This window comes from Engraulis encrasicolus, chromosome 5 (genome assembly GCF_034702125.1).
Source record: "Engraulis encrasicolus isolate BLACKSEA-1 chromosome 5, IST_EnEncr_1.0, whole genome shotgun sequence".
NCBI lineage: Eukaryota > Metazoa > Chordata > Actinopteri > Clupeiformes > Engraulidae > Engraulis > Engraulis encrasicolus.
Genome location: NC_085861.1, coordinates 9,532,075 through 9,544,851, shown reverse-complemented (window position 1 = coordinate 9,544,851; position 12,777 = coordinate 9,532,075). Strand labels below are relative to the sequence as shown.

At 40.9% G+C, this 12,777-nt stretch overlaps 3 protein-coding genes across 4 annotated transcripts in view; 1 reads left to right on the top strand and 2 right to left on the bottom strand.

The window, feature by feature from the left end:
* Positions 1 to 23: 23 nt before the first annotated feature.
* acbd7 (acyl-CoA binding domain containing 7) lies at positions 24 to 6,138 on the bottom strand. Its single transcript, XM_063198636.1, has 5 exons — positions 6,038 to 6,138; positions 5,465 to 5,573; positions 4,349 to 4,466; positions 1,907 to 1,969; positions 24 to 372 (listed from the first exon to the last, which is right to left on the bottom strand). The coding sequence occupies exons 2-5, from the start codon at positions 5,474 to 5,476 to the stop codon at positions 299 to 301; spliced, it is 267 nt and encodes an 88-aa protein (XP_063054706.1). The 5' UTR covers positions 5,477 to 5,573; positions 6,038 to 6,138; the 3' UTR covers positions 24 to 298.
* Positions 6,139 to 6,195: 57 nt separating this feature from the next.
* rpp38 (ribonuclease P/MRP 38 subunit) lies at positions 6,196 to 7,747 on the top strand. The gene is made up of 2 exons (XM_063198635.1): positions 6,196 to 6,309; positions 6,681 to 7,747. The coding sequence occupies exon 2, from the start codon at positions 6,706 to 6,708 to the stop codon at positions 7,528 to 7,530; it is 825 nt and encodes a 274-aa protein (XP_063054705.1). The 5' UTR covers positions 6,196 to 6,309; positions 6,681 to 6,705; the 3' UTR covers positions 7,531 to 7,747.
* nmt2 (N-myristoyltransferase 2) overlaps positions 7,643 to 12,777 on the bottom strand; it is a 24,157-nt gene continuing 19,022 nt past the window's right edge. For both annotated transcript variants that reach the window (XM_063198633.1, XM_063198634.1), the window contains exons 10-12: positions 12,745 to 12,777; positions 11,366 to 11,503; positions 7,643 to 9,748 (exon numbers count right to left, since the gene is read on the bottom strand). The exon at positions 12,745 to 12,777 is cut by the window's right edge and continues 135 nt beyond it. In XM_063198633.1, coding sequence (XP_063054703.1) covers positions 9,728 to 9,748; positions 11,366 to 11,503; positions 12,745 to 12,777 — 192 coding nt within the window. In that variant the 3' untranslated portion in view covers positions 7,643 to 9,727. The remainder of the gene's footprint in view (positions 9,749 to 11,365; positions 11,504 to 12,744) is intronic.

Sequence of the window (12,777 nt, the reverse complement as noted above, 5' to 3'; positions counted from 1 at the left end):
AGCAGTCATTCAAGACACACAGAGAGTGTTTCTAAATTAAATTAATTTATTAAATAAATCAGTGAATCAGTTACATAAACAATGTGCATGACATCAGAGGCAATTGTGTGCATGTGTTATTAAGTATTAAAAGTGAAATGAACGACAAACAGGTAGTCAGGGTTAATGCAACATTTTACGTACTGTAGAAACAAAACAAATAAACATTAAAAAAAATCAAAGTAACCTCCAATTAATGCTATAATTCTTCTAGTGCATTTTGTAAGTCTACATTTCACCATTGATGAGATGTATGACGTCACAGGCCATACTTGGCAATGATCTCCTTGGCTAGCTCCACGTATTTGTCCATGGCCTCCTGGTTAGACAGACCTGTAAGAACAGTCATACACACTAAATACTTACAAGCAATATGGGGAAGCTTTGCTCACCAGTTATAAATAAATTGAGGGAATTGACATTGATTTGTGTGCGTGTGTGTGTGTGTGTGTGTGTGTGTGTGTGTGTGTGTGTGTGTGTGTGTGTGTGTGTGTGTGTTTATTATTTTATTGTGATTTCATTATTCTCTCGTGCACAAGGCTAAGCAGTTGATCTTTGTTAAAGACATCTCATATTCCTCAATGTAAAACTGCTGATCCTCTGTGTTAAGGAAGTGTTACAATTACAAAAATAAGGGAAATTAATAAACATGGCTGAAAATCAGAAATAACAAATCCTTGTGAGAAAATATTTAAAAGATTCTGCAATAACTCCATCTGATAACAGATTGCTGATTGTCAGCAGAGTAACCTGGAATTTCAGAAAGACCAGAGAGAAAAAATACTGCACAGTAAAACAAATGAAATATCAAGTCAACACTTAGGGAGTACTCTCTGGGACCATATACTGTAGATGTCAAATCGACTCGATACATGTTGAATTAACACTGTAAAACTTTGCTGCATGTCCCTTAGTACAGTATTTTACCTCACACATGCACTTTGCGCAAGCATTTTAATTGCATCTACAAGAAATATAGACATATTGTATGTATGCCTATTAAATTATTGTATGCATATACTTTTAGTGATGTGATATATTATATTATAAGACTTAGTGAACATAAATCCGCCATACGACGGGGAGACATAACGTCCCCGGTCGCAAGACATTTTATTGAACATAAACATACCCTTGGAGACTTGACATGTATAGGGATTGAACAAATTCAAACACCTCGGAGAGGGGGAAATGTAGACAGAATGCTTCTCAAGAGAGAGGCATTTTGGATACATTGTCTCCAATCCATGTCGCCAGGGGGCATGAACGAAGACTTTGATTTATCACCTTTCCTCTAATGCCCCTCTAAATTTTCCAAGTTTTTTCATGTTCTTTCCGGTACCTGCTTCTGATTTTATGTGTTACGAGATTTAGCCTTGTTGACTTAACCATACTGTATGTATATTTATGGCTTTTTGTTCGCATGTTACTAATTGTTAAAAAATACATCTCTATTGTTTTTGTAGACTTATCTGTGCTGATCCAGAGGGTGGCGCGATGGGCGCTCCAATTAATGAACGGCTTTCAGGCCTGATACTTTGGAGCGCGCACTGCGTCATCCCCAATCAGCAACAGGTGAGCTAAGGAGACGCCTAGATAAAACTCAGGAAGTAGCTTAGTAAGATGAGACACTGACGAAGGCAACAGCCGAAACGTTTGTCTACACTTCTGCTGCTATGTAAATAATAAAAAAATAAAAAAGAAGAAAAGAAGAACCCGAGTGCGATCCACCTTTTCACTTTTTCACCTTCAAAGTGATGTGATATATTGCCTAGGTGGCCCCTCATTCTTAAGTACTACTCATGCTTAAGTACTACTTAAGAGTTTTTGGGAAGTGCAGCCCTGTCCAGTATTAAAAGGCGTTTACCTTTCCTGGAGTCCCATGCGTCCCACTTTGCTTTCCCCTTCATGTCCAGCATGCCTGGTCTGTCTGAGAACAGAAGAGAACCATTTGGGAGATGTTAGTATGTTATACCGTGCAACATGTGACCCAAATTCTCCAGATAAGTTAAAGTATGCACATCCCACCTCGCTGAGGCCAGGTGCAGGACAAAGGCGTATCTGACAATAGAGAGCGTTGAAGGCTGTACACTGTAGCTGCTCCGCTTTTAAGGTTCATTCTAGACATTCTTCGATTCCACCCAGCAGGGTCTTCACTGCTGGATTGAAACGTTGTATGTCTTGAATTAACCTTCAAAGCGGAGCTACAGTGTGTGGACTTCAACTGTTTCTATTGACGGTATGTGACCAACCCTTGACGGTGCTATGGAAGAAATGATGCTATGGCATGTCACCACAGATCCAGAGAACATGTTACTGCCATACCATACAAGCTTCACTGGTAACAACACAGTGGTGCCACCAAAGACGCTCAGGGTTCTGCCTTTTCACAGTCTCTGGTACCACTAACACTTTCACTATTGGAAACTTAGGGTTCTTCTTCGTTGAATAAGTACGTAAACTCCAATGTGCCGGTGCTCTTGAAGTCCAAACACAAAGTCCAGTCATCAAAACTTGGTGATTGATTTTGAATGCTTTGAACTCTGCAGCGCCAGTTTTTAAAAGTGAATTCAAAATGTGTAAACATTATTGCCATTGGTTGTTGTTATCAAACAGTAAGGTACACAGTCCACACACATTCAATCCATGGCACATTTGAGCGGGTGTGTGGGGTTTGTAGCGAGCTTGAGGCATGTCAGTAACAAGGGAGGATGGAGGAGAGTGCCCCCCCCCCACCCATCAGCTAATGGGGTGAGGAATTTAACCTTTGACCCATAAACTACAAACCCAAATCTTCCACCATGAGAACAGCCATGAATGCTAGGAGTTTTATTGTCACAATTAAACATCTACAGTAGTGTGGTCACGATGCTTCCTCTTCAATCTGGTCAAAGTCTGCTTTAGTCTGCCAGTCAGCTTTATTGTCAATTTCTTTCTGCATTTTCACTGGTCATACAAAGGAATTGGCATTACGTTTCTCAGTATCCCTTGCAGAGACATAGACATAAACAGGAGAGATATGGAAGTGCAAGACTGCACAGGCGGAATATGATTCCATGGGCGCCTGGGACAGACAACAAGAAAGCACAATTTTAACACAATATGAGGACAAAATTATAGTCCAAAAATTAGGGCTGGGTTCAAAAGTCAAGTCAAGTCAAGTCAAAGTTAATGTATAGAGCACTTTAAAATACAACAACACAGCTGACCAAAGTGCTGGTCGAATCGAATCGCGATCCAATATCGATTCTTGTTCGAAAAGGGCAATATCGATTCACAACTTTGTGGATCAATCTTTTGTGAATCACTATAGGCGCTATTTTGTCAACCACATCCTGTAGCTCTCTTCCACAGTTTCCCACTTATTACTGACATACCAAGGCATTTCATGTTTGTGTGGGCATCAAAGGCTGAGTTATTTAGGTTTTTATAGTCGGTCTTAGAATTCTAGGCATAAATGGGTTAAAGTGACATCCAGCAATAGAAAAGATCGATATTGAATTGAATCGAATCGGATCGTGGATCGAATCGAATCGCAACCCTCTGGATCGGAATCGAATCGATCCAGGAAATTTGGATCGATTCTCACCCAGCCCTACCAATAATGAAGTATTTTTTTATGCGCAGAGGCTTAGGCTTCAGGGCCCCCTTGGCTCTTGGGCCCCTGGGCCTGGGCCCAGTAGGCCCGTCCAGTAATCCATCCTCGCAAGACAGAACAACAGGACAACAAAGAGAGGTATTGTATTGCACCAAACCTAGGTGTAACAAGTAAAGAGTAATTCAAATCTAACTGTCAGGGGTATTCTGACAGCCAACAGGACTGACCATAGGTGACGGAAAGGGGTATGCTGTGGTGCATTTGCAGCACTAGTTTTGGGCTCCCTAAATGAGGCTTTCTCAACTTTTACCGCAGACAAATGAGTGCAGTCTAGCAGCAGTAACATTGTTAAGAAACAAAGAAGAATGAAGGGGAAAAAAGCACCACCATTTTAACCCGTTAAGACACAGCGTTATAAATTTGCTGTTACCAGAATGGCAATGACCAAGTCGTAGTGCATTAAAAAGGCCCTGTGTTATGTCATAGTATTATTGTACTATGGTACTTAACTTTTCAATGAGGATGACAGCATGCCACTGGAGGTACGGTGTGCATTTATGGGGCTACAACTCGTTTCGGTGCCCTTGGCCTCGACCAGTAGCACACCGACGGAGGCAGGTTTAACCAGGCCGTTTGGAAACGTTATTCGATATCTTCTTGGCCAGACCAGAATCTCCGTATGAGATGATAACCAGGCTACTTGGGACTGACCTGTGTTGACGTCTCCTACGGTGGCCTGTTTGTAGAGGCCGTAGAGGTCCAGCAGCTCCTGGTCCGTAGGCCTCGTCTTCACCTTCTTCACGTCATCCGCATGCTGCTCAAACTCGGCCTGTGGAGACAGACAGAGAGAGGGAAAACAAGTTTAGGTGATCACATCTTCCGCATGAAGGTGTCACGTTTCCTGACAGATCTCTTTACATTTTAACAGCATGTGTTTAATTCAGTTGGTTTCAAACTGACACAATTCAAAACAATTAAATAAAATGATTCTAATTCAATTTTCTTACAGAAATGCTGCAAGGCTTTTAATTCCTCCTGAATCATTGTATAAGTCAGTGAATGAATTACATAGAATGGCCTAGTATGCTAGAGAAGTTGCTAATTTTAACAAAAGGCTGGTTTGTAAATCCTTGATAAATCCCTTAACATGCACATGCAATTTGGGGTGAGGTGCGGCACTCTGGTAAGACCAAATTCCTCCATCACAGAAATGTTACAACCCCAGTGTGTGATGCTGATTCTTGCAATAGGCCTATTGTAACATTCTCGTTGAGCACTATGATAGTATATCGTACCCAACAGGGTCCAATGACCTAAGAGAAGACAATCTGCAAGTCTTGCCAACTTTCATCATTTCAGGGAGGTGCTGCAGAGTCCCAGTTGCTCAATTCTTAACACGTCCTGGGATGCCCTTGTATGTACACGAATGGCAAGAATGTAATTTAATGATTCAATGTAGCCTATTCATTGGGTCATTTGTCAGTTTTAGTAGGCTATTACTTTCGGGAATATGCAATAGCATTGCAGCGACACAAAAAATGATCGAAACCCACCGCAATGCTGATGTGCTTTTCAGTGTTGATCGTTTTGCTGATTAAAAATGCATTCCGTTTACAAATGATGCTTTGTGTCAAGCTATTCATATGAACCTAAGCTGCTACATTGTCCACTTCTGAGTTGGGCGCAGTCTCCTGCCTACACAAGGCAACGTTAACTGAAATATTAAATTACAGTAAAATATGGGCCATGCGCTCTTCCTCGGAGACATCGTAAAACATGGATCAAGCACTAGCGTTACCAATGCAATACAAAGAGCTGAAATGTTACCTGCGAAACCATGTTTGTCCGTTGTCTTTCGGGTGTTGATATGCTCAAGACTTCGCCCTCTCTGTAGATGAATAAAGCTTCACGATACTAGCACTAGACCTTCAGTGCACTGCAGGGGTAGAAAGTAAATGCTGATTGGTTGGCATGCATCCAACGGGCAGTCGCGGCCATTGAAGGCGATGTGGCCTCATACAGTGATCGACTCATTCCCACACCACAGCACGCAAAGAATGGCAAATCAAAAGGCCTTGGAAAACCCTGTCTGTTGCTGTGACTGACAAAGCCTAAATTGGTTCACTGTTTTGTGCAATTAGAATCCCCTTTTATCATTCGATGATATCAACTGCACTAGCAACGACATTCACACATGCTCAAAACTGCTGTTATAGCAAAGAATACCTATTTATTATACCTTTAGTTATTATCCACAATGTGTTGGCTGCAGCTTCTGGTTAGAATTTAGATTTAGATTTAGCAATCAATTTTTATACATGCCAACATTAGCGTAGCAAATAATGTATACCTTTATGGGACCATTCATCTTCCTACACATGAAACATTGATGTTGCTTACCCGCAACTGTGATAAGATGATGGTCTGAAGTATCTGAAGTTCTGATATTGATAAATTATATTCGGCAAGCAACTAAATAATCTACTTTACTTTTTGGTTGCCATTAGAAACCTTCCCGTCACTGACCGACGTCGACCGTTATGTGACAGGTTGCTCACTCACCGGAACCAATTAATCAGTTGCTGGTTGTGGGGAAGGAATATATTGTCGGACTACAACAACATGGCAGCGCCCTGAGGCACATGAAACTTCTAGCATCTATTTTCAAACGGGTAAGGTGTTGATGTAACATGTCGATGTGTCGTATTTAATCAGTTTGGGTGATACTAGTTTCTTATTAAATGTAGCACACGAAAAAGCTGTTTGTACTACGCCTTGTTGCTTAATTTCTTGTACAAAGTAAGTTCGTGTCCCATGTGTTGTCGGACCCCGATGTGCTACAATGAATAACGCCTAACTGTCTTTATTTTACAATCCCAAATGAAATTTATTTAGTAGTCATTCAATCCACCATTTTGTCCTTGCAGCAACCAGTCATTCACGGTCGTTATATTTAGGAATTCGAGGAGTTCTCTTGCCTTTTGAAATTCAAAATATGGCGATTGCTGATAAATTTACCTTAAACTGAACGTTTTTGTTGCAGATAATTATTCTTGTGGCTGGCGAGAATGGCGGCACCAATGAAAGCAGGAAAGAAATCGAAGAAGAAATCGATTCCTACGAAGACTTCCCTCAACAGCCCTTTCGATTATCGCTGGGTTTCAGTGAGCAATGACGTAATGGATTTTATCCACAGCACCTTAAAAGATCGATTCTCTGATATCGGTCTCCAAAAGAGAGAGGTGAAGGTCTTCCGCTCAAGGTGTAAGAAGTTGGGTACGCTTGTAGAAAACCGGGAACCTTCGCCCGCCAAAATGGATGTTGTTCAACCTACACCTGCTGATCCCACGGATCAGGGCTGGACAGATGCCAAAGCGAGGAAGCAGCTGGCCATTGGCATCAATGAGGTCACTAAGGGACTGGAGCGGAACGAGCTGTGCCTCGTGTTGGTGTGCAACTCTGTCAAACCCAAACACATGACACAGCACCTAATCCCCCTGAGCAAAACCCGCAGTGTGCCAGCCTGTCAGGTGCCAAGGCTGAGCGAGAACCTAGCAGCTGCCCTGGGGCTGAAATGTGTGCTGGCTCTGGGGTTCAAGCGTGACGCCCCAGCATTCAAAGACACTGTCTCAGCCATTGTGCCCAAAGTCCCATCTGTGGACGTCAGCTGGCTTTCTACACCTGAACAGAAAGCAGGCGAGTCACTGGAGAGACGCGAGGATAAGGCAGTGGAGGAACAGGAACAGACAAGGGGACTAAAACGCAAACTGGAAGAGACCCCACCTGGAACTCCAGTCCCCCCATCCTCTGGTTTACAACCTCTGAAAGTAAAGAGGATCGTTCCAAATCCTTCCAAAGTACGGAAACCTAAAAAGCAGAAAGTGAAGAAATGAACTTTTGCCCCAGAATGTTTTTTGTGTTCTTTTTTTGTTTTTGTGTGAATATACAACAGGGCGTGCAAAGCCTGGGGACACTGAAACAAAACCACACACCAGGTAGTCGGTCTCATAATTTGGATGAATTTATTCAGTCAAATCCATGCTGGTATAATTCACTGTGTATTATAATTAAAACAAGTCCCATAACTTGGATGATCGTCATGTACCTACAGTGCTGGTAATTTTTCCTGTTTCTTTAAACAACTTGCAATGGAGATCAATAAAAATATTGTTTTCAGAAAGAGAGAAAGCTGAGCATTTTCAAAACTACAGACTTTTTCAATATTAAAAAAAGAAAACCTCTCAAATAAGGCAAGTACTTTGGGTGTTGTCAGAGCGGCTCCGATTTCAGGGCATTCATACCACAACACGTACAAACATGGCTCAGGTACATGCACATACAACCAGGCATCAGGCAGGCAACCTAGAGTAGTAAGACATACCTGCGGTAAGGTGCCTCTATTGCCGGAGATTACAAGAGTGCCGCAGCAGACACTTTCTAAGATCGTCTGGTTCAATTGTCTAGATGTTATTGTATGGTGCTATTTTGTCAAAGAAATAATCAAATAAAGCAAGTCATTGAGAAATAACCTTGCACAACACAAGGTTTCATATTTATAACTAAGTCTGAGATAAACCATGCTTTTGTCACCTATTTCAGGCCATCTATGAACATTTTTCAAAATTAAACATCAGAATTCACAATGTATTGGCTTGTTAAGAGAAACAAAAGTCACCATTTGGGAGTGAGAAAATGGCTGTGCACCATGTGCTGTATTCTCAGATGACATTGAAGGCATCACAAGTGGGTACCTTCTATTTGAAACCATATACTTTTTTTTTTTTCAAATTGTTGCTTTCATTTCAAATAAAAGAAAACAAATACTACAAGAAAAAAAAACATAAAACATCCTATCAGTATAACTTAAAAGAACAAAAATAGCACTGTGTGGAATATAAACATTGTCAGGATATTCTACCTCCAGGCTTCCCCTTGGAGCCTATACTACAAAAATGGTTCAGGATAAGTTAAGAGGTAAATCATCTAATAGAAGAGCCTGGAGTCCTTATTTTCCTAAGAAAAGATCTTGTATTAGACGATTTACCTCTTAACTTAACCTTAACTTATCCTGAACCAGCTTTGTAGTATAGACCTCAGATCGACTATGTAGTGACAGGTCAATAAACATTGCCCCCTCACACATACATTCCTACCGTACACAGCAAAACACAGAAAAGTAAACAAACAAAACAATGAAATAATAATGCACCACAGAGCATTCAGTTCAATTATGTTTACGTTTGTGCTTCAAAAATGCAAAATACATTCTTTCTTGAAAATACCCCACATTGACCCCCCCGCAACATAGGTAAGCTACACTACCCAACCAAGGCTCTTTCTCTGGGAGAAAGGACCCAACACAGAGACAAACTTTGGATTGTAACGGTCCTCCTCTGGCCGACCCATATAACGCAAGTAGTAATAATAAATATCTGCCAGGAAATGTATAGAGTTCTACAGGTTTGCTTCTGTCAAACACTGATGCATCTTAACTGTACAAAATAACACACAAAAAAAACAGAACAAAAAAAAACATTTGTAACAATGTCAGTCATACACAACTCCTTCCAATGGATTGTGTGTGCAGGTAGACCACTGTATAATGTAACAGTAAGCATGAAACATGTTGAAATGAACAATGTTTGTCCGTTTGTATGCGTGTGTCCGTGTCTGTGTGTGTGTGTATTTGTGCACAGTCGACAGGAGTAAGTACAGTACAGTACAGTAAAGTATGGCGTTAAGATGAGGAGATATCTTGTTGCTGCATGAGCCACTTTGACATGGATGTTGTGATTCACATTCAGGATAAAAGGGAAGGAGAGGACAGAGCGAGTCGGCTCCCTCAGCTCAGACGGCCATGACTGCTGCTGCTGATGATGATGGTGTTGATGATGATTATTATGATATTACAGATGATGACGATTGCAAGAGCAGCGTTAAAAAGTCTATCGTTCCGCTTTGACAGGTTTTGGGTTTTTGTTGTCTTTTTGTGACGTATTTCTTTATTTCGGGCTGTTCCTGAGGACTACCTCAATGTCCAGATCAGATCAATGGTGGAAGAGGTCCTCTGAGTGACGAGAGAGGTCCGTCTCACTGTAGAACCAGGCCAACCTGATGACACAAAACACTGCAGGTTACAACTCCATCAATGGACGCAAGGCTTTAAGCCGCATGTCTATAAGCTGCCCATGCACATTCGGAGACTAGCAAGGGAATGAAAGGAGTTCATTTAAAAAGTCAGGCTCATTTAGGCCCATTGAGGCCAAATCAATACCACTTTGTTGCATTGGTGACACGTGGAACCATTTTCTTGGTTGCCATATTGAAACTCTTTGTGAAGACCATGTGACAACTTTCAGCTAACTCCGTCAGGTCATCAAGTGCAACCAATTCGTTAAGCAAGGCGAGGTTATTTTATTTGTGTGCCACATTTCATACACAAATTCAATGTGCTTTACAAAAGAGAAAATAAAGCACAAGGCATGGCAGGTGAAAATGAAATTAAAAAGGAGTAAAAGATAAAAGCAAGAAACAAGGAGAGAGGACAAATAAAAATATCAAAAACAAGAGTAAATAATCTGGATTTCTAAAAGCTTTGTCTTGATTCTGGTCTTAAAACTATTAATAGTAGGGCCCAGGTAGCAGGTAGGTACACTCAAAGTATACTTGAGAAACAAATCAAAGGGTTGGACTTAAAAGCAGGTAAGCAATACTAAGTAGTTTTCAACCATAAAGCAAAAGTAACTGGTTCTTTCATAAAATACTACTTCCAAAATGGTTCAAGTGGTTCTCCTGTGCTTCTGCTGCTTAACCATACAAATAGACCAAGAGCGAGGCGAGCGACGGAAGTAATTGACTTTGTAATGAGTCGCGTGACAAAAGCGATTGTGGAGACAAGAGGCGATTTGCGCAACGAGAGCGACAGTTTGAAGTTGAAATCCTTTCAACTTTCTATGACGCGGTTCGGCGACCAGCCGCGATAGCCAATGACTGTATAGAGGTCAGTGACCACAGCCAATGGGAATGTTTGAATGCTTTGCCTTCTGCTTGTAACGGACATACTGTAGTCGCTTCAATCGCTCGTATCGCACCGTCGCTTCAATCGCGTCGAGCTAGGTGTATTTGTGCGGTTACTGTGCCTGATTATTTTTAGCTTTATTTCAGCAAAGTACAGTATGATGTAATTTCATTGAACAGAATTGGCAGCTTGTTATCCATTATATAAACTTAGCCCATGTACTGTAAGTGTTCAGTCATGGATTACCTTTGATTGTATCAGTTTGATAGTATTACCTAACCTTCTCTGCCTTCACTGCTAGTAGTAACACATCATATACAACAGCGTTCAATAATAGTATTACATAGGCTCCAACACAGCACTAAACCAGAGAGACTGAATAACTTTTAGGATTTGTTAGCAAGTTGCTCTATGGACTTTGTTGTTTAAAGTGATACTTCACTAATGAAAGCAATACCATGTCTGAAAATAAGCTCAATCATCATTGAATAGTATGGGATCAGCTAGCTGGTAACTGGTACCATACGATTCAATTATATATGGTAGCTTGAAGGTAGAATCTGTGTTGCAAGTACAGGAGAAAGGTAAAAACCAGATTATTTTAACTCAAGGGAAGCTTATTGACCTTATTTCCAGAAATAGTGGAGTATGGTCCCAATAATATTGGTTTCTCGTGGCAGCATTTACTGTATACAGCAGTACCAACCCACCTTCTCTGGTTCCATGGGGGGACACTTCCAGTTGTAGAGATAGTACTGCAGGTTGCCGTCGCCGATGCCAAACTTCAGCTTCTCCAGGAAGGTCTTGTTCTCCATTAGGTCTAGCGCGTTGAACACATCAAAGCCTTTCTGCTCCACGCAAACATACAAAAACAACCAACACGGAAAAGTTTTCATAGAAGCTCCTACATGTGACAATTTGATAAACTTGTGCAATTTTAGTGTTGGGATCAAGGTGGGATAAGTGTGTACTGGCAAGCCTAATTTTTTTATGGGCAGTATTTCTGTTAAAATGGTGTTACCTGAAAACGTTCATGTTGGTGATATAATTAGAATCGGCTGAATTTAGACAATGCCTGGGACAATGCGGTATTGGACTGCAATGCAACATCCAAAGCCAAGCTTGCATAATCAGAGTGATGCAAACGGTGTGTAGTAGACTAAGACCAGATGATAGACTGCCCTACTTAGGCAAAGTGCAGTACCTAGCGGTAGTACCCATTTTTGTCAAAAATTGAGTTAAGACTGGAAATAGTGTTCAAATGTGTCCCGTTTTAGAGATATTGCTGTGTCAAATTTGTAGTTACTACAATATCCAACCATAATACCAAAGCTTTGAAGACATTTTTCTCAGTGTCAATGTTGGCAAAGTTACTGCACTTTGCCTTTGTAGAGCAGCAATGGCTTGCACAGACGTTTTGGGAGGCAGGTGCTGAAGGGGTGGTGATGGGGGCATGTGGAACTTCCAGCTGCCTTACTAGGCTATAGAAGCTATATAGTATTATATCGGGGCATTATTGTAACATGCTTTAGATCCATGAGGCATTTGTAGATCATCATGTCAACATGTGGACCACAGTACATTGTGATTAAAAAAAAAAACTTCAAAAGAACCTTCAAAAAGGGCATTTTTGTCCAGCAGGGCAAAGAGGCAGGTGCTTCAGCTAGGGCTGGGCAATATGACGATATATATCATTATCGTGATATAAAAGTGTATATCGTGACCTTTCTCCTATATCGTTTATATCGTAATAGTAATTTTATCAATTTTATACAATCGAATATCATTTAATTACATTTCATGTTGTCACAATACACACTATAAGTTCATGTAGCTGTAAAAATAAGAATAAAAAGATCCATTTTAAAGAAAGGTTATTTTGCGACATGAAAAAATAAAGAGCAAATAAAGAGAATAACTGAAAACGTATTTAATTGTGCTATATCGTGATATATATCGTTATCGTGATGTAAAGTAATCCATATCGTGATATAGGTTTTTTTCCTGTCGCCCAGCCCTAGCTTTAGCACCACCTTGTCCCTATCTGTGCAAGCCGATGTAGGGAGTGCGTCTACAGTGTGTGTCTCACCAGTTTGGCGAGTATGAGTGCGTCGTTCATCAG

What these genes read in the sequence shown, in the direction of transcription:
- acbd7 (XM_063198636.1), bottom strand. An exon ending in CGTAGGAGACGTCAACACAG is followed by an intron (nt 1,970 to 4,348) that starts GTCAGTCCCAAG and finishes TTCTGTTCTCAG; the next exon opens with ACAGACCAGGCATGCTGGAC. An exon ending in CGCATGGGACTCCAGGAAAG is followed by an intron (nt 373 to 1,906) that starts GTAAACGCCTTT and finishes CTGTTCTTACAG; the next exon opens with GTCTGTCTAACCAGGAGGCC.
- rpp38 (XM_063198635.1), top strand. Translation starts at nt 6,706, where the DNA reads ATGGCGGCACCAATGAAAGCAGGAAAGAAATCGAAGAAGAAATCGATT.